This window comes from Macaca mulatta, chromosome 2, assembly GCF_049350105.2.
Source record: "Macaca mulatta isolate MMU2019108-1 chromosome 2, T2T-MMU8v2.0, whole genome shotgun sequence".
Lineage (NCBI taxonomy): Eukaryota > Metazoa > Chordata > Mammalia > Primates > Cercopithecidae > Macaca > Macaca mulatta.
The window spans coordinates 150,675,242-150,688,625 of record NC_133407.1 but is presented as its reverse complement, the minus strand read 5'-3'; the positions used below and the strand labels follow the sequence as shown (position 1 = coordinate 150,688,625).

Genomic DNA, 13,384 nt, shown 5'->3' with positions numbered 1-13,384 from the left:
TCAGACCCTGGAGGTTAGGAAAGTGTCATTCTAAACACTTTCTGGGAAGTAAGTCTAGGAAGATTGTACCTAGAGTTTTGTCAGTTCTGGGTCTGAACAAAGACATCCTCAGAGTCCAAAGCATAGAAATTCTTGGCTTTTTACACCCACAAGTTATAATTATAATTCATGTGTTGGGAAATTTCTCAATCTCTCTCTTAGGCTATAGGATTCCCTGGTGCCTTCAGGCAAAAGAGATCCGTGAAAATTAGTCTTGATTGGTTTGGGACACTGAGATGTTTCTGGGACAGCAAGGGGGTGCTTGGCACCAGCACTTCCTAAATTTATGCCACAGAATATGAATCCCAGAAGACACTGAGACAGAAGGTGGAGGGAGCGGGGGATGGAGGAAAACCTAGTCTGGGAGATTGGAAAATGCTACATGTTCTGCTTCTCTCTTATAGATTCACAATGCTTATTAATATATTAATGCTCTGAGGAATCCCACATCAAAGAGCCTGGATTTTTCTTTTCCCAAACATTCTTCTCTCCTGTACTTAAACACTGATTAGGAAAAAAAAAAAGCATTAAAGCTATAGACAATTTTTAAGAGGGCTTTTTGAAAAAATGGATTAGACGGATTAGATGAACCTTCTCCTAGTGAAAGTTAGCCTAACAAGGTCATTATTAAGGAATACAAAGACAACTGCTAGATAAATCAGAAGAATGAGGCCCAATATTCACTCGAGTAACCAGGCATTTATCTGTATTTGTAAGTGGCTCTCTAACATGTTTATTTCATTGGTATAAGCTTTCCAACAGAACCCTAAAGCGATTATATAGAACACTGGGGCTTCCTAATAGCCTCTAATTTCACAAGCCATGGTAATTTAAAAGAGAGTGGATGAAGGGCCAGGAGCAGGGAGATTTCTACTGAAGAATACAAATGTGTTCCTGGCTACATTGCTTCTGCCTCTTCCTGGGGAAAGGCAAAATGCAAACAGGAATGTGATAGAACCTTCCAGCTGGTGGTTTTGCATTGCAGGAAGAAAACTGTTTGTGAACATGAAAATTGCTGATAATTGGGTGTGAACGCCTGGAAGGGAGACAAATGGAGAAACATTGCAGAATCTTTATATCTATCAAGGGCTGAACTCTGCTGGTGGGTGTGCGAATTGGCACCAACTTTTGGAGGGGAATTTAGCAGTGTGCTGACATTCTGACCCAGCAATTCCCCTTCTAGGAATCTATCTTATAGCAATACTTGTTCATGCACAAAAAATGTACAAGGATGCTCATGATAGCATTGTTTGCAGGTGTGAAAAGTAGAAATACCCTACATCCATCAACAATAAAATGTTTAAACAGGCTGGGAGCGGTGGCTCATGCCTGTAATCCTAGCACTTTGGGAGGCCGAGACAGCGCGGATCACTTGAGGTCAGGAGTTTGAGACCAGCCTGGCCAACATAGTAAAACCCCATCCCTACTAAAAATCCAAAACTTAGCCGGGTGTGGTGGCAGGCACCTGTAATCTCAGCTACTTGGGAGGCTGAGGCAGGAGAATCACTTGGACCTGGATGGTGGAGGTTGCAGTGAGCCTAGATCGTGCCACTGTACTCCAGCCTGGGTGACAGAGCAAGACTTAGTTGCAAGGAAGGAAGGAAGGGAGGGAGGAAGGAAGGAAGGGGGAGGGAGGGAAGGAAGGAAGGAGAAAGAGAGAGAGGGAGAGAGAGAGAGGGAGAGGGAGGGAGGGAAAGAAAGAAGGAGAAGAAAGAAAAGAAAAGGAAAGAAAGAAAAAGAAAGAAAGAAAGAAAGAAAGAAAAGAAAGAAAGAAAGAAAGAAAGAAAGAAAGAAAGAAAGAAAGAAAGAAAGGGAAGGATGTGTTTAAACATTTTCTTTTAAACAAAAAATTTTAAACAAAATTATGGCATATCCATATTTTAGAATAATTTGCTACTAATACATGGAATGAGGGAAATCTATATATTCTGACACAGAACATTGTCCCGATATGCTAAGTGCAAAAAAAAAATTGCAAAATAGTATCTATCCTAGGAATCCACTTAAAATTGTTTTTAATGTTAATATATTCATAGAAAAATATATGAAGGAATATGTGCCAAAGATTACCTTTCTGGGGCATGATGTATGTATTTCATACATGTTTACATTATGTATTTCATAATATTTACATTTTTATGAGCATGGATTACTTTTGCAAACAGGAAAAATCCAATGAAGATTAATTATTTCCCCAAGGGAAGGAAGGAAATAAAAAAGGAACCAGCTGGTGTGGAGAAAAGAAAGAGAGATCAGACTGTTACTGTGTCTATGTAGAAAGAAGTAGACATAAGAGATTCCATTTTGTTCTGTATTAAGAAAAATTCTTCTGCCTTGAGATGCTGTTAATCTGTAACCCTAGCCCCAGCCCTGTGCTGGCAGAGACATTTGCTGTGTTGACTCAAGGTTTAATGAATTCAGGGCTATGCAGAATGTGCTTTTTTAAACAACTGCTTGAAGGCAGTATGCTTGTTAAAAGTCATCACCACTCTCTAATCTCAAGTACCCAGGGACACAATACACTGTGGAAAGCCGCAGGGACCTCTGCCTAGGAAAGCCATGTATTGTCCAAGGTTTCTCCCTATGTGATAGTCTGAGATATGGCCTCGTGGGAAGGGAAAGACTTGATCATCCCCCAGCCCGACACCATAAAGGGTCTGTGCTGAGGGGGATTAGTAAAAGAGGAAGGTCTCCTTGCAGTTAAGATAAGAGGAAGGCATCTGTCTCCTGCTCCAGTGGAATGTCTCGGTGTAAAACCTGATTGTATGTTCCATTTACTGAGATAGGAGAAAACCACCTTAGGGCTGGAGGTGAGACATGCTGGCAGCAATACTGCTCTTTAATGCACGAGATGTTTGTGTACATGCATATCAAAGCACAGCACCTTTTCTCAACCTTGTTTATGACTCAAGGACCTTTGTTCACAAGCTTTCCTGCTGACCCTCTCCCCACTATTACCCTATTGTCCTGCCACATCCCCCTCGCAGAGATGGTAGAAATAATAATCAATAAATACTGAGGGAACTCAGAGACCGGTGCAGTCCTCCGTATGCTGAGCACCAGTCCCCTGGGCCCACTTTTCTTTCTCTATACTTTGTCTCTGTGTCTCTTTCTTTTCTCAGTCTCTCGTTCCAGCTGACGAGAAACTCCCACAGGTGTGGAGGGGCTGGCCCCCTCCAAGCTGGTAACAGGATTTATTCACTGTCTTTGGGTGAGAGGTTTCAGTGTAATTCCACGGTGAGTGCACTCTGATTCCAGCACCCTAGGCAAGAGCAATCTGTAGTAAAAACAACAGAAGTGACCATGCCCACACCAGGGAATGCAGACAAATGGCCTCTCTCCGCTCCCTTGCCCTGGTCTCCTGCTTGTTGCTGTGGCTACTGCTGCTGCTCCTGACCCTTGGCTGATGCCTGAGTTCCAGCTTTCTTCCCATTTCCTTCTCTCACCCTGCAAGCCACTGTAGAGGACACTTAAACATGGCAGTAAAGACTTTGGCCTTTAGAGGTAGGTAGCTGTAGGTTCAAACCCTGACTTCACCACTTCCCTGTGTGACTTTGGAACATTTACTGCTCCTTTTAGGACCTCTGTTTCCTCATATGAAAAATATCCTCTTAGAGAACCTGCCTCATAGGATCTTTGGAGTGATGAAAAGAAATAAGTATAAAAAGCCTGGGCATGGGTGGCTCACGCCTGTAATCCCAGCACTTTGGGAGGCTGAGGTGGGCAAATCACTAGAGGTCAGGAGTTCGAGACCAGCCTGGCCAACATAGTGAAACCCCATCTCTACTAAAAATACAACCATTAGCCAGGCATGCTTGCTTGAACCCAGGAGGTAGAGGTCACAGTGAGCTGAGATCATGCCACTGCACTCCAACCTGGGCAACAGAGCAAGACTCAGTCTCAAACAAAAACAAAAACAAAAAAACCCCAAAGAAGTAAAAATGTGCCTGGGCATAGTAAGTGCTTAATAATGACACCTATTATTATTATTATTGTCACTGAGTCCTATTATTTCTTTCTTGGTAGAATCTTTCCCATCTATCTTCTGCCTGATAAACTCCTACCCAGCTTCCAGGCCTGGCTCAAAATGTCATTCCTGTGAAACCTCTTCTGGTCCCTTTCCCGAACACCCAGAACTGATTGACGTTCCCATTGGAGGGACATTACACTCCCGCACTGCGCTGGGTACCTGGCTGCATTACCCAAATTCTACTCTGATTTGCAGGTCTGTCTCCTCTCCTCTATAGACCACGAGTTCTTGCAGGGCAGCAGGCAGCTCAGATCCCTTCATCTCATTGCAGGCCCAGAGTGTGAGTGCAAGTAATCATTTTTGCCATTGATATAATCCCATCCTTGCTTCTAAGACCTTGGCCTAGCTGTTTCCAGTTCACGGGGCAACTATGATAACAGCTGTCTGATTAGTCCCCCCTAATTCAGGCTAACATGTGGATTATGTAAGTCCCCGCTCAAAACCCTTCTAGGACAGAGCAGAATTTTCTAAAAAAATCCCAGAGGTGGAGCCAGACCTGGGTTTAGCTCTAGTTTTGCCACCGGCTGATGTGATCCTAAGCACCTGGCTTTACCTCTCTAAGCCTTAGCTTGGCCATCAGTAAAACCAAGGCCCTCCTGCCACAGGGCACTAGAGGGGACTCAGTGAGAAGTGCATGTGAAAATGTATCAACATTACCTGAATGTTAGTTATTACTATCTCTATTATTTTTGAGAGGTAATGTATATCGGGGAGGAAGGAGAGGGTAGCTGAAAAAGTTTCTGTCCTGGAAGTCAAACCACCTCCTGAATGGTAATCTTCAGCAAGTTTCTCTAGTCATACAAAAAAAAAGAGGAGCGCTCTAAGATTTTTCTACTCCTAGGATCCTGTTTCCTCCAGAAACTGCATTTGAACCACTCTGTGTGTGACCAATCCCCAAGGCAAGGGGGCAAAAACTCTTATCCACCCTTGAAATTAAATGCAAGTATCAGAGAACGTCTCTGCAGTCCTTTACCACGCACTCCCATATCCATCCTTGTATTTGAAAAGGGCTTTAACGCGAAGAAGTCTTGGCCAAATCTCGACGGTGGTATTCTTTACATGGTGGGACTGGGCATCATTTTAATTTTGTGTTTTTCTAAATCTTCGAAATCTTCAATTTTGGAACTAGAGAGATGATGGGTGCACAATATTGTGAAGGTACTAAATGCTACTACTCTGTCCATTTCAGAACGGCTAGTTCTATATTATGTGAGTGTCGCCTCATTTAAAAGCTTTCAATACGCTCACGATTTATAGTAATTCTTTAAACCGTGGTTTGAAGAGAGAAGTACAGTGGGTATCAAGGCTCACGGCCGCGGAGTCGGATGACGCTTGGCTCCGCCCATTTGTCCAGGTCGCAACCGAGGCTGCCAGCCTGTAGAGCACTCCTCCGACCACGAGGGGACAATGCAGAGCCATCACGTTCCCCACACTAAGGCGAGCACCGCCTCTTGCGTCTTGGAAGCGCGTGTGCGTGCGTGGGGCGTAGCAAGGGACGGAAGCTCGGCCGGCACGAGCGCCGCCCACGCCAGTCTAAGCCGGCTGTGTCTTGCCGCCGCTGATGTTCGTGGCCCAACGCCCCAATCCTTGCCCGTTCTTGCAGTCCCACCCCACACTCAGCCTTGCGTCCCTCGAGCCGGTCTCCAACTTCCATTTCCCACCCTAAACCGCCTACCCGGTTTCTGTTCCCCGCCCTGTTGTCCTCGGCTTGCTGCGCTGAGGGTCTCCTGTCAGCCTCGACCCCATGGCGCTGCAGGCGCTGCAGAGCTCGGGGGTGACCTTCCGCAAGATCCTGTCTCACTTCCCCGAGGAGCTGAGTCTGGCTTTCGTCTACGGCTCCGGGGTGTACCGCCAGGCAGGGCCCAGTTCAGACCAGAAGGTGAGCCCGGGCAGTCCCAGTCAGCCCCACGACGGGGAACTGTCTGTTCTCACGAGTCCCGTTTTGCCGTCGATTCCTTCAGAGCCGGAGAGCCGCCTGTCCGCTCTGCACACTCCACTTGTCCACTAGCAGAGTGAACCATAGGTCTGCATTCCTAGTATAACGACAACGCGAGTTGAAGCGACGGTGTTGAAGGATACTTAGGAATCCACGTGGGTCTAGAGCAGGAGAAGCAGTTAAGCATAAGGAAAAGTTGCTGCAGGGGCAAGTGGAAGAAAGGAAAGGAAATAGTTATCAGGTTCTTTCAGTGTTTTCAGTCGGGTGGACATCGGAATTTTCTGGGGAGCTTTTAAGAAAATCCTAATGCTCGGGTTCCGCCGATGGAGATTCTGATTTAATTGGTTTGGGATGCGGCCTGGGCTTCAGGAATTTAAGAAACGTCCCAGGTGATTCTAATACGCAGCCAAGTTTGTTGAGAGTCACCTCTATAAATGTAGGAGAAAATGCAAAATGATCTTTTGACTTAAGGAAATTGGCGGACTGGTTGTAGGGCCCGGGCAGGTGCAGTGAAAGTAACTAACAACAAAAGTTAGTGCGTGACCCGTATATTTACCCTCGCTCAGCACATTTAACAAGGGTCTGAGACTAGGCATTGTTACTTTTCAGAGTTGACTCAGCACAGCCTCATTAAGGGTACAGTTTTCCTTGTAGTTTGCAGAATTCAGTGTGCAGGTTTTAATTGGTTCCCCTGCGTCTGGATACCTGACCGTAGTCTGTCTTCTGATGAACATCCTGCCTGTTCACTTCCTGGTGAGGCCATCTGTGCTGTGGCTTGGATTTCTGTTTTCCACTTATACTACTATTTAATATTTTTCTTTAAATTGGCAGCATATGAAAAATTATGTGTTATTATAGGCTAGTTATTTTTCCTGAATATACCTTAACGTAATTACACATTTTTAAAAAACATGTTTATTCCATACCCGCCTCGCCACCAAATCTTAAGTGTCCCCAGTGGTCTGTAGAGTCACACTGTGGTAAACAGAGCAGGCGTTAGCCTCATGATGGCGACCTCTGCATTCTGCCATGGAGGTTTCCCTTTGAGTAGACCTGGAACTTCTGCAAGACAAGGTCCTTCCTTCCCATTCCCTCACTTTTGATTCCTTACATTCAAGTGAACAAGTTGTAGATTCCAACACCTAAATCTCTCTCACATCAGTCCGCATCCTTAGCGCCTTAGCTAATATAATTTCATTTCTTACCTGGAATCTTGCCATGGCTTCAGATCTAATTCCCCCCACTCCCTTAGTCCCTCCTCTCTCCAGTCAGCTCTTCTGCAGGAAAATTTTCTTGTGTGGCAAACAGCCTCCCTTTCTGATCTCGTCTCCCACCACATAAATGTGTTGTATTTCAGTCATATCTAACGGCAGCTTCCAGAACATGCCGGCTCCCATATCCACAGGGCACTTTCCTCCAACACGGCTCCCTACCCTTCCCTGTGCTTCCCCCAGTGCTTCCAGCAAGTCTGTTTAACTCACATGTCCTTCAAGACTCAGGTTTGTCATCTCTAGGAGAATTTCTCCCTCCTGTGCTCCTGATCTGATCCCCATTCTGAGTGCAGCTAGTACATTTTGCATTCCTCTGTGAAGTCAATGTAGTGATAATTTGTTTATTCTCTCCAGTAGACTCTGAGCTCTATACTTCTACCCTAGGGCCTGTCAGAGCTCATTATAAGTACTCAATGAGTGGTTGGTGAATGGGTAAGAGATAAAATAACTGACTTCCTTTTATAAAATATTTCATAGAGTTTATCCAGATGGTGCTAATTTGATCTGGAAGAAAAGCAGAGCACATTTAGTTACATTTGTGAAAGGCAGTGTAGTGCAGTGGTACAGCACACACAATTTGGAGCCAGACCACTTAGGTCTGCCACTCACAAGCTCTGTGTCCTTTGGTGAAGAGCATCATCCCCTGTGCGTTGGTTTCTTGTAAAATTGAGATAATAGCAGTAGCTACCTTGTAGGGTTGTGGTGAGGATAAATGGAGTGACTGCGTATGTTATCCATAAAGTGTTTAAAGAATGCTGGCACAATAATACATGTTAAAGAAGTGTTTGCTATTATTACATTGATGAAAATGAAGCTCAAATTGGTTCCAGAGACTCGCTCACGTTTCTGATGACAGCACCAGGCCTTCTGACTATTGATCATAATTGCATAATATGTTAGAGCTTTTCCATGCTCTCTTGCTGCCTTTCTAGGAATTAATACTGAAATTATTGTCTTTTCTTCACTCCGCAGAATGCTATGCTGGACTTTGTGTTCACAGTAGATGACCCTGTCGCATGGCATTCAAAGAACCTGAAGAAAAATTGGAGACACTACTCTTTCTTAAAAGTTTTAGGGCCCAAGATGATCACATCCATCCAGAATAACTATGGCGCTGGAGTTTACTACAATTCATTGATCATGTGTGATGGCAGGGTAAGTGACTGCTGGCCTTTGTCTTAAGTTGGCTGGTTACTAACCTGGATGATTAGAGTGCCAGCTAAATATGTATGTTCTTGTAGTCAGGAAACATTCACACTCCTGCTGGACGTTGTTATGGTCAGGAAATATGTATGTTTTTATAGTATGTATGTTCTTATAGTCAGGGAACATTCACACTCCTGCCAGACGTCTTGAACTTGGGGACAGAGCAGGGACTGGAGTCCTTCCTTGTCTCCAATTAACTGTGATTGCAGTGTGAGGAGGTGGTTGGGTGTGACTGACTTTTTACATTTTTTTTATTTTTTGAGACAGAGTTTTGCTCTTGTCGCCCAAGCTGGAGTGCAGTGGTGTGATCTTGGCTCACTGCAACCTCTGCCTCGTGGGTTCAAGTGATTCTCCTGCCTCAACCTCCCAGTTAGCTGGGATTACAGGTGTGTGCCACCTTTTAGTAGAGACAGGGCTTCACCGTGTTGGCCAGGCTGGTCTCGAACTCCTGACCTCAGAAGATCTGCCCGCCTCAGCCTCCCAAAGTGTTGGGATTACAGGCGTGAGCCACTGAGCCCGGCCAGACTGACTTTATTTTTTTTGTCTTTGGCCAAGTGGTTCTTAAGTTTTAGTGTGCATCAGAATCCCCTAGGTTATGTGTCTGTTGGACACACAGATTGCTGGGTCCCACCCCTAGAGTTCTGATCACTAGGTCTTGGGTGGGGATTGAAGATTTGCATCCCTTAACATGCTTCCAAACAGTGCTGAAGCTGCTGGTCTGGAACCATTGGTCTGGTCAGTGGGAGGAATAGGCAGGCCAATTTAGGGTCAGCTTGGAGACTGATTTTATCTAGAAAGAGGGGCAGACACCCCCAGCAAGAAATTGGAAGTGAAGAAGATAACACAGGTGATTGGGAGCATGTGTGTCAGGTGATAGACAGGAACCTCTTGGTGCTAGGAGATGGGTGGAATTTGACAGTGGGTGTTGGAAAGCAGGTAAGTTGCATGGATTCCTGCTGGTGGGTCATCTGACAGCAGGAACTTTGTTGAACTGTCTTTCAGCTGAAGCATCCCAGTCTCCAAGAGAGCTGTCAAGAGCTAAGCAGAACCCCAACCTGCAAGGATCAGTAGGGGTCTAAATCAGAAGCTTCCTAGAGCTTCCCTGGGCAAGGGATGACATATGGGTTTCACTTGCTGTGCCAGCTCTGCCACTCATTGCTCAAAGCAGTCAGACTTTGACAGGCATCGAACCACCTGGAGATCCCATTTAAATGCAGATCCTGACTCATTTGGTCTGAGATGGAACCTGAGATTCTGCTTTTTTTTTTCTTTTTTTGAAACAGAGTCTGGCTCTGTCACCCAGGCTGGATTACAGTGGCGCAACCTCTGCCTCCCGGGCTCAAGCCATCTACCCGCCTCAGCCTCCCAAGTAGCTGGGACTACAGGCACCTACCACCATGCCTGGCTAATTGTTGTATTTTTTGTAGAGACAGGGTTTTGCTATGTTGCCCAGGCTGGTCTCAAACTCCTGATCCCAAACAATCTGACCATCTTGGCATCCCAAAGTACTGGGATTACAGGTGTGAACCACCATGCCCCACCAAGATTCTGCTTTTTTTTTTTTTTTTTTTTTGAGATGGAGTTTTGCTCTTGTTGCCCAGGCTGGAGTGCAATGGTGCGATCTCCGCTCACTGCAACCTCCACCTCCCGGGTTCAAGCGATTCTCTTGCCTTAGCCTCCCAAGTAGCTGGGATTACAGCGCCCGCTACTGTAATCATGCCTGGCTAATTTTTTGTATTTTTAGTAGAGTGGGGTTTCACTGTGTTGACCAGGCTGTTTACGAACTCCTGACCTCAGGTCATCCACCCACCTTGGCCTCCCAAAGTGCTGGGATTATAGGCATGATTCTGCATTTCTTATAAGCTCCCAGGTGATGCCAGTGCCACTGGTCAAAGGCCCACGCTTTAAAGGGCAGGAGGTTGGAATACTGACTTGAGAAGGATTTGAAGGTCTATCTGAACTTGGCTAAGGAGTAAGTGTTGTGATTGACTGGTGATGTCTGCATACCCCTTGGGCCATATATTTGCTTTTCTGGTTGAGATCCAGCCCTGCTTTGCCTGTGTTTTGCAGTTGAGGAAACTGAAGTTCAAAGAGAGGAAATGACTTCCATAAGGTCATGCAACTAGTTTGCAACAGGTCCCCTGACTTCCAGGCCCATGATGTTTCCTTTACCTCCCAGTGGTTACTTGACTGCAGCTAGAAGGGCTTTCTGCAGTGCTGCTGCTGGAGTTGGGGGGAAAAAGGCTGACACTCAGTACAGCCTTCTATATCCACTTGAGTCATGCAGAACACTTAGCTTTCTTCTTTCTCCACAGTTAATATTATGCCAAACCTATCTCTAATTAGTAATTTTCAAGCAATATTATAAGTTCCAGTAACCAAATGTTTGGGCATAATTATATGCCAAAAGACCATACTTTTTAAGTTGACAATTTTTAGCTGCTTTTTATGTATTTGCAGCTTGAGAAGGCTGTTTGGATACTGAAGTTCAGCAAAGTGGGTCTGAAGATACTTGTTTATGCAAATGGGACTTTGTAACCTGGGAAATCTACAGGATTTGTGCAAATTATTATTGAAATGGGCTTAACTGTCCGGGCACGGCAGCTCATGCCTGTAATCCTAGCACTTTGGGAGGCCAAGGTGGGTGGATTGCTTGAGCCCAGGCATTCAAGACAAGCCTGGGCAACATGGTGAAACCCTGTCTCTACAAAAAATACAAAAATTAGTCGGGCATGATGATGCATGCCTGTGGTTCCAGCTACTCTGGAGACTGAGGTGGGAGGATCACTGGAGCCCAGGGAGTTCAGGGCTGCAGTGAGCCAAAATCATGCCACTGCACTCCAGCATGGGCAACAGAGTGAGACTCTGTCTCAAAAAAAAAAAAAAGAAATGGGCTGAACTGTAATTTCTTGTTTTAGCGTGAATAAAGAAGTTTTATTTTTGGATGTTGCTTTGTAATTACAGAAGTGTTTGAAACAATCAATAGCAAAAGAGAAATTCACTATGTAAACGATGTCAGTGAAAACTTTTAATTAAAGGGAAATTTCTTGTACTTTGTAATGAAAAGAGCGTTGGAAGACCAGACTGCAATTCTGGGACCTAGTTTTGACTCTGCTACTACTGGTGCCACCTTGAGCATGTCATTTGTTCTCTCTGAGCTTTAGGTTTTTTATTTCTCAAATGAGGAACATGAACTAAATTATCACTTCTCAAACTGTCTTTGGGGAAGGACCAGTTTTTTTTACTCCCAATCCACTGAGAACCAATACTAGATAGCATCTAAGAGCCGTTCCATCTTTAACATCACATGGACCTAAGTTGAAATAGTGGTCACCTTGTAATTGCCTGGTGGGTTCTTCCTGCCGGTTGCATGGACAGGCACTGTGACTGTGGTATTGCAGTAAAGAGTTTAATTAGGCCAGGCTCACGCCTGTAATCCCAGCACTTTGGGAGGCCGAGGTGGGCAAATCACTAGAGGTCAGGAGTTGGAGACCAGCCTGGCCAACATAATGAAACCCTGTCTCTACTAAAAATACAAAAAATTAGCCAGATGTGGTACCGTGCACCTGTAATCCCAGCTACTCAAGAGGCTGAGGTGCAAGAATGGCTTGAACCCGGGAGGCAGAGGTTGTGGTGAGCTGAGATCGTGCCACTGCGCTCCAGGTGACAGAGTGAGATTCCATCTCAAAAAAAAAAAAAAAAAGAGTTTAATTAACATTAACGTGAGGCTGGGCACACAGGAGAACTGGCGTTGTCACTCAAATCACTCTCCCTGAAAGCTCGGAAGTTAGGGTTTTTGAAGGATAGTTTGGTGAGCAGGGGACTAGGGAATGGGTACTGCTGATTGGTTGGGGATGCGATCATACAGGTGTGGAAAACAGTCCTCATGGGTGGAGTGGGCCTTTTGGTGGGGGAGGGACAACAGGACCAATTGAGTGTTGAGTCATGGTGGTTCTGGGTGGGGTCAGTCAGTTGCCAGAATGCAAATGTCTGAAAACATCTCAAAAGACCAATCTTAGGTTCTCCAGTAGTGATGTTATCTATAGGATTAATTGGAGAACTCACAAGTCTTGTGACCTCTGAACACATGTCTCCTGAGCAGTAAGACATCGTAGAAGCTATGCCAACATTTTAGCAGAATTCAGGCTCTTCCCATAACCCTAATCTTGTGGACTTTCATTAGTTTTACAAACGTGATTTCAGCTGTGGACTGAGGAGGGGAACAGTTTTAGGGAGGGACTATTGTCATACTTGCTTCAAAATTAAACTATAAACTATATTCCTCCCCCTTGGTTGGCTTGACCTACGCCCAGGCATGAGCTGGATAGCCAGCCTGTGAGGCTGGCAGCAAGATGGAGTCAGCCATGCTGGACTTCTCTTACTGTTATAATCTTGTGAAGGCACTTTCAACCTCGCCTCAGATACCCTAGCGGCCAAATCAGTCTTGGGCACTAAACCTCTCGAAGGTTTTGGTGGAGATGTGTGTTTTCACCAGGCAGGCGTTTTGAGTGGCTTTGGAATCAAAGTACTGCTCTGATCAAGAATTTTATATATTTCCTTGTATTTTGTACTTGTATAAGCAATATCATGGTATTTTACTCCTTTTTGTGCCATTTTTCCCTTCAGCTTATCAAATATGGAGTTATTAGCACTAATATTCTGATTGAAGATCTCCTCAACTGGAATAACTTATACATTGCTGGACGACTCCAAAAACCGGTGAGTGTTTTACAGGCTGCACAGTTAGGGATGCCTTTCCTCTCTGAGCCTAACCTTACTTTGATCATTGTGATTGCAGTGAGATGGAACTCTGGAAGTAGAAATGAGTTTCTGACTCTTCCTATTCCCTATAAAATTTATTGCCAAATAATATCCACATATTCTCTTGTGATATTGTGATAT

General features: G+C 45.0%; 1 protein-coding gene across 9 annotated transcripts in view; it reads left to right on the top strand.

Moving 5' to 3' along the window:
* The first annotated feature begins 5,599 nt into the window (after window positions 1–5,599).
* Window positions 5,600–13,384, top strand: part of TAMM41 (TAM41 mitochondrial translocator assembly and maintenance homolog) — a 124,211-nt gene continuing 116,426 nt past the window's right edge. For 7 of the 9 annotated variants that reach the window (XR_013413352.1, XR_013413353.1, XM_077990096.1 and 4 more), the window contains exons 1-3: window positions 5,600–5,948; window positions 8,249–8,431; window positions 13,109–13,201. Coding sequence is in view for 7 of the 9 variants with exons in the window: in XM_077990096.1 (XP_077846222.1) it covers window positions 5,814–5,948; window positions 8,249–8,431; window positions 13,109–13,201 (411 nt within the window). In the remaining 2 variants the exon portion in view is untranslated. 9 annotated transcript variants of the gene reach the window in all.